At 32.9% G+C, this 7,664-nt stretch overlaps 1 protein-coding gene across 5 annotated transcripts; it reads right to left on the bottom strand.

Annotated features, from left to right (window-relative positions):
- Nucleotides 1-326: 326 nt before the first annotated feature.
- On the bottom strand, nucleotides 327-5,625 carry LOC124840703 (uncharacterized). Of its 5 annotated transcripts, none has more exons than XM_088102489.1 (5): nucleotides 5,443-5,625; nucleotides 5,117-5,272; nucleotides 4,945-5,004; nucleotides 4,029-4,345; nucleotides 327-910 (listed from the first exon to the last, which is right to left on the bottom strand). In XM_088102489.1, exons 1-5 carry the CDS (start codon nucleotides 5,460-5,462, stop codon nucleotides 543-545), a joined length of 921 nt encoding a protein of 306 aa, XP_087958615.1. In that variant the 5' UTR covers nucleotides 5,463-5,625; the 3' UTR covers nucleotides 327-542. The 5 variants fall into 5 exon arrangements, with proteins under 5 accessions (XP_087958615.1, XP_047172759.2, XP_087958614.1 ...); XM_047316803.2 differs by having other exon boundaries at nucleotides 4,029-4,348; nucleotides 5,443-5,624; XM_088102488.1 differs by having other exon boundaries at nucleotides 328-910; nucleotides 4,945-5,010; nucleotides 5,443-5,624.
- Between the last annotated feature and the right edge of the window lie 2,039 nt (nucleotides 5,626-7,664).

Genomic DNA, 7,664 nt, shown 5'->3' with positions numbered 1-7,664 from the left:
GTTTTATTTCCAACACTTTTTAATCTTCACATCGTCCTCCTTCTACATCTCATAAAAGACTTAGCACATTTCAGTGGGGATAATGTATTGCATATTTTACTGAAATATATAAATGAGTTTTATGTGAACATTTTTAAACCGATATAGTAATTTCTTTGATTATAAAAAATTTATTGGAAAAATGAAAATAAATTGTTTTTAAAAATACAAATTATTTTAAAATATAATTTATTAATTTGCAGTAATACTCGTAAAAAAGTTATAAAATAAAACTCAATAAATAGAATTATTTTTAAAAAGCAAATATTGCATATAAGATAATTTAATAACTTATCAAACTATTCCAACAAATCCACTATATTTTTCTCATCTCTCACTTCATTCTATCATTTAAATACAGATCATCACAAATTCTCATAAATGATCTAAACCAAATGGATACAATCATCATTAATCATCTTAACGAATCTCCATAAATCCACACAAATATTAAATAATGATTACCAAACCAAGCATTATTAGACCGATTCAAACCTTTTGACTCAAAGCATAGTGAACTTTAACTTGTTTTTACTCTGCTCAAGTAGTTCCTTTCCTTTGTTGGATAGCATTTCTGCCTGAAGAATCAAAAGAGCACCTTTATGTGCCATTTTCCCCGCCATCTCAATCTCATGATTTGGTTTTCTCAGAAGTCGGAGAAGATATGCAGCATCAGCTATTTCATTTGCCTCCGTAATTGACAAACTTTGGAATTTCTGTGAAAGAAATTTCAACCGTTTCTCTATATTTTTCACATCAGCTCCTATCTCATTGTATATCTCACCAACTTTTGGTGTCTTCCACAGTTCCTCCGCGGCACTAAGGCTCAATGATTTCGTCTCAATCTCATTTTCTTCCAATGTTTGCTCATCTACATCCAATGAGGTAAGAAGATTCAACATTTTAAATGGTGAAAAGTAGAAGTACATAGAGTTTAGAATTGAGAAAGACTTGTAATAGGCTTTCAAATACCAATTCCAATTGTACTTATGTGGTCAATTTAAATTGTCGGCACACTCTCACATAAAGAATTATATCTTAAAGTTTACCCATATATGTAATTCGATTATGGTACAATAAGAAATTCTCATAAATTTAGATAGATTTGTCAAAACGGGTAACCCGATCCGACCTATCACAGGTTGGTTGGTCACTTAGTGAGCCAACCCAATCCGACTCATTTATTAGTGAGCAAAAAAATTTGAACCCGACTCGACCCATCACGGGTTGGTGGGTTAAACGGGTTGGCTCATTGACTCACTTAACTTTTATTCACTCTCTTTTTCTGAGATTCTTCATGTTACTTTGATCAATCAAATTGAAACACTAATAATTTGACCAATTAATATAAAAGAAAATGAAACAAAAATTGTTATATATTCTAAGCTATCAAACATAAAATTTTGCCAATTTAGTTTAATGAGACATACACAACCGTTTGACCAAGAAACTACACATAGTCGTTTTGAATAATTAATTTAATTAATTTGATTTCAATAAAAAAGAAATAGGATTTAAATAATTAATTTAATTAATTTGATTTCAATAAAAAAAATAGGTAGGTTGGTGAGCCAACCCGACTCACCAACCCAGCTCACCACGGGTTCAACCTGGGTGAGGCGGGTTCTTAGCGAGCCGAGTCAAAATTGACTCGCATCAAAATTTTCACATTTTTTTCCAACCCAACCCGAATCAACCTGGCTCACCATGGATTTGAGTCGGGTTGACTCACGAGTTTTAACTCATTTTGATGGCACTAGATTTAGATATCTAAATTAGAAAGACTAAATGTACCTAACTCGTTTATTTATAACCAAGAATTCACATAATTAAAAGGAAAATGATACTTGAACAACCATTTTTGACAACATTTAGACACGCGCACACGTGTCAAAATCTGAGTGGTCCAGTTGGAAAAATTAAATGAAAATGGACCACTCAGATTTTGACACGTGTGCGCGTGTCTAAATGTTGTCAAAAATGGTTGTTCAAGTGTCATTTTCCTAATTAAAATTATTAGTAAAGACATTAAGATATGTATATAACAAAGGACTGTTATATTTCGCTTTTATCTCTCTAAAGTTATATTTATCATGATAGGATAAACTCTCCCAATCTTATTCTATTTTTCCGTGTGTAGTACTTCCGAACAAAAATTATAAACATAATTAAAATATACAAAATATTTTCTTTTATTCAATTGTATTTTAAAGAAAATGAAAATATATAAAAACTTCTATAATTTTGCTAATGTTAATTTATATGATAATGTACATAAAAAAATTGTTTACCATATTATCTTTTATATATATAAGATACATGCTTTGAAGTTATAATAACTATTTAAATAATTTTTAAGATATTAATTATAATTTTAAAATCTTATATAATCCTTTTATAATGTAAAAATGTTATAAAAATAAAATAAATTTATTAATAACTTTGTTAAAATTATATTTTCTTTTAGTCTTCATATTTTGTAAAACATTTAAACTAAAGGTCAATTTTTTTAAAATTCTTTCGAGTGTGAGGTTAGGGATCACAATCAACACTCCTTCACACTTTTCCTCCAAAGCTCCTAACTTTGTCTCCTAGTCGTACATGGGTGTACTTGCCAAAGGTACTTCACGTTCAAGTCAGTACTACAACCGTTCAATTAGTACATATTTATAGGTTTCGAGATGGACTTATGATTAATATAGTTGTAATGATGGCCTTATACTTGATATAAACATACTTTACATGTAAACTTGATTACGAATGACACTGAATGAATTGATGGGAGTCCTAATGTGTTAGTCCTAGGTCAATCGATCAATAGCTCACCAAGTGACAATACAGTACAAAAATTATACATAATTTTAGTAAAAACAAATGTTTTTTAAAAGTATTTTATATTATATTAGTGAAAACACATGTATCATGTTGTATGTTCACTCTTTTATAATAATAAAAATAATAAAATTATAAATAAAATTTAATATAAATAATTTTTACAATTTGATTATATAGTTTTATTTATTTTGTAGATAATTTTTATTTATTTTTTTAGAAAAATATAAACTTAACAAAAATCACTTGATAAAATTGGAGAAAATGTAGACACCAGATGAAGGAACCGTCCTTATACTACTATAGAATTTACTAAATTTGATTAGAATTTATATGTTCGTAGTCTAATATATCAAATTTTCCTATCAGATTATATCATGTTTATCAAACAATCCTTAATATTATCACTCAAACACATGGTGATTGGTATATCAATAACTGTCTTACATAAATGATTTTTTCTAAACAAAAGAAAAAAGTTACCATAATAGTTATCACTATTAAAAGACAACTATGAAAATGTTTTAGTAGAATAAAGACAAGATAATGTAAAAATTGTTTCCAAGGAAACTATAGTTATAAGAATTCATATCGTCTTTATTACTTCTGGAACCGGAACTGAATTCGCCTTTTCGTTAAGTTACTAAAATGAAAATAATTGTTGACATAACCATTTTTATAAAATAAACGGTTGGGAAAAGGAAAAGAAAAAATTTGTACTGTACACAAAAATATTTACAGATATTGTATGCTTTTTTATATACTAATATAGATAATAATAGTAGAATTTGATGAGTCATAAACCTTCCTTACCCTTAAAATTAAAAAGCAACTTTTATAAGAGTTATAGCCATTTATATATGCTATTTAGATGATATATCATTACTGAAATCAATTTTACAGGGTATGGTGGGTACGTTGAGGTGAATCTATTTCAATATTTATTCATACTCAAATACATATCCAGGATCAAAGTGCTAGAAAATGAAAGTATGAGTTTAAATATATAGAAATAAAAAAAATTAAATAATATAGTTTGGAATGGTAGGCGTTATTAATTTGTTATATAAATTTGACTTAAATTTTATTGTTGTTGAGTTTTTTGGATGCACTGAAAAACAAAACTTAAGGGAAATTTAAAGCACGTTAGCACTCACCTGGTAGCAGTAGCTTGGCCTTTCCTAGGTTGAAACTTCCACTTATATTTTGCAAAGGACTGTCCAATGGCTTTTTTGTGCTTTCTTGTGAAGGCCTGCTCCTATAAGAATATTCTGCTTTGTCACTGCCATATTTGCTAGAAGATGAAGTTGTAGCTTTTGTTGATTTGCTCCCTTTTCTTGTCGAGCTTGTACTACTTTTGCGCCTATTAGAACCTTGTGCTTTGTCACTGCCATATTTACTAGAAGATGGAGCTTTAGCTTTTGGTGATTTGCTTTCTTTTCTTTTCGAGCGTGTACTACTTTTGCTCCGCGATCTACTGTTAGGAAGAAAAATAATGCTGATCATGAGGTGTCTACTGGTGCTAATGCTGAAATGGATGGTCACATGGAAGATATAATGCATAAGGAGACAAATACAGAGTTAGTTACTAGGGACAGCTGGCAACCAATTATGAAACCAGGGAACCAAGAAGGAGCAGCAGAAGGAGAATATCAAATAGGAGGTTACGAGACTTGGTCTAGGAGGAAAAATATGTGGTACTTGGCCCTGGAAATGAATCGGTGACTGTTGCAGTCATCTCTGCTATGGGGATCTTTTAGAATTGATAATGGAACGTTGGAATGTTTCCAATAGTAGCAATTAAATTCTATTCAGTCATTTACTGCTTTATTGACTTTTCTTCATTAGAAATATACCACCAGTACAGTTTCACTTCAGAGGGTTTGTTAAAATTTATTTACTGCATAACATCTACTTGAACGGTTGAGATGAATATTCAACATTTTTAAAATAAAATCAAAATCTTAGAGATTGCTCCAAATATATGGAGAAACTAGAGTGAACTTAACTAACGTGTTGAGTATGTGTTCAATAATACTAAGCAGCTAAATATAACATGAAAATTTAATATACCTTGTCCCGAATGTTCTGGTTGTTGACTTTATGCGGCTGTCGACGACGGCACGATAAGACCTAATTCTTCTCCACAGTAAATAGAGATAGAGGTTATGTTAGGCCAATTGCTTTGGTAAACTAAAATGTGATGTGACGAGAGAAGATAGAAATGACGAAATTGAAACAATACCCTTCTCGGCTGTGACTTCTTCGACTTCTATTTTGTGATGAACTGCGCCTACTCTGCAATGGCCGTTCAGTGCTTCTTCTGCGTCGCAATGAATTGTGTCTCTCTCGTGAGCTGCTATATGTACCACGAGATCGCCCACGTTCCCGTGAGACGCGCCTTTGTTTTCAACAATTGTAAAATGAAATCAAAGTCTATATAAACTACCTCAAAATATTGCTTATACCTTAATTTCCATGAATCTCCGCGAGATTAAAAGGAATATTAAAATATGAGAAAGGAACAGAAAGATGCTCACATGATGCAGTCAGACACGTACAGAAGTATACCTGGAACTGCCGTTAGACATGTTTGTTGTTTGATGGTATTGGTTTAACAACTTGAAAAGAGATTATCAGCTTCTCCCACTAAGTTGTTCTGATACAAGTGGCAATGGCAAATATATAGGCTTCATATATGAAAGTGTGAATGAATACTCATAATATAGCTGAAAAATGCACACAATCCCTTTCCGCGTACGCTCATGTGAACCATTGTCGTTCCGAGCAATTTCCATTGTAATTGTAAAATAGAAAGAAACCAAAGGAGCGGTTTCGTTTTCTGACTTTTCATATATTATATATAGTGGTTAGCAGGTCAAATTTGTTCAGCTATAATTGTTCATTTTCTGTAGAAATAAGTGGCAAATGAAACAAACATGGGAGAGACTTCGACATCGTTACTCTTTGTTAGAATTATTGATTATTGTGTTTAGAGCTGAGTGTGTATGTGCTGTATCTGAGTGTGTGTGAGGTATCTTCCATTCACTTAATCCTATAAATATAGGATTAAGGAGAAGGGTGTAAACATTCAAGACATTCAAGTCATTCAATATAATTCCATTTCACACTCTTCTTTCAGGTACATTTTAACTGGTCAGTGTACCTCCGATTTGTTGGGTTTGGAATAAACTGAAATGAATTGGCCGTGGAGTCTTATTTTGAATAAACTTTAACGGAACCCACATGAGTGAATCGAAAACAAACCAGAAAAAACCCAAAATACCCCTCACCCCGGTTCACTGAGCCAATGCACAGCTGCCACGTCGCCGTTGTCAAAATTGTGTCAAACTTTTGTTGTCCAAATAACATTTTCCTTTTTTTAGGAAAATGGACAGCACACAACTTTGCATCATTGAAAACGAATTAAACTAGAAAAGTTTCTGTCTGCAAGTGAAATAATGCACAGAAGGCAACCACTCCACCATCAATTTTTGGATTTTGTGCCTTGCTTCAATAATAAATTGAGCCACGGTTGTGAAGAAAAAGAGAGTGAGTAGACGAGCACCTGAAGGAGAAATTGTTGGCACACGGCGAAGAAGAAAGAGTCCAGGGTGAAAAAAAAAATATAGAGAGAGGGGCTGCGTTTGCTTCTAATTGTGTGATATTGTAAGAGTGTGTTCTGAGTGAAAATATTTTACACTATTTGTGAGTTTGAGTGTTGTGTGTGTACATTTCAAGAAAAATGATTATTTTCAATAATAAAAATATTTTCTATACCAACATCACTAATTAATGAATCAACTGCTGAAGCCTTATAGGTAGTTAATGAATTAACTATTATAATCTCATAGATAGTTAGTTAATGTATTAGTAGTTAATAAATTAACTATTATATTCTTGTAGGTAGTTAAATTTGTCGTTTTTAGTCATTTTGGTCTATTTTGAGTACAACAGTAAGAAATACGCGAGTTCATAACTTATATTGTTGATTGCATGAATGAAACAATAACAACAAGAGGTACAAGAGGTGAGTCAAGCTTTTTTGAAAAAGAGGTTTGATGTCTACAATAGAATTAATTAATTAGGATTTGTGATTACCCAATTGGTTTGATTACCTTATGTGTTAGAACTTAATAGAATGAGAGTTTGTACTATCACTAGTAAAAAAGGGTCTTTTAACGCATTATATATGCCTCGGTTCTACTGAAACCGAGGCGTATAAAAGTGCGGTGGCATTTCGGTAAATATTAAGCAGTTATATGCCTCGGTTACATTTGAACCGATGTCTATAGATGTTACTATCTCGAGTAGAAGGCCAACCGAGGCATATATATATATATATATATATAAATTTTAAATGGTTTAGACACCGGTTCGTTGTGTAACTGATGCACTTATAGGGTTTAGGCACCGGTTTTAATTATAACCGAGGCATATACCCTTAGGTTAAAACCAAAACCCTCTCTCGCAGACTCTCGCACTCTCGCTCTCATCTCTCGCTCTCATCTTTGCCTCCCTCCCTCCGTCACGATTTCTTCTCTCCACCAAACCCCATCATCAGACCGTCACCATCACCAGCCATTACGGTCGCCGCAACCACTGCCGTTCAACCACGCCGCCAGCCACCACGCGCAAACCCGCAAGCTGCCACCACAACGCCTTCGTTCTCGTCCAAACTCCATGGAGGCCGCAACCACGCATCGATAGCTTTCTTCTTCCTTCTCCACGCCACCTTTCGCCTCGCCGCCATCGGGAGCCACCACCACCTCGTCGTGTGCGACGGCTTCGAG

Source organism: Vigna umbellata, chromosome 11 (assembly GCF_029865625.1).
Source record: "Vigna umbellata cultivar VRB3 chromosome 11, Vumbellata_1.0, whole genome shotgun sequence".
In the NCBI taxonomy this organism is placed as follows: domain Eukaryota; kingdom Viridiplantae; phylum Streptophyta; class Magnoliopsida; order Fabales; family Fabaceae; genus Vigna; species Vigna umbellata.
Note: the sequence above shows the minus strand (reverse complement) of the source record. Positions and strands in the feature narration are given on the sequence as shown.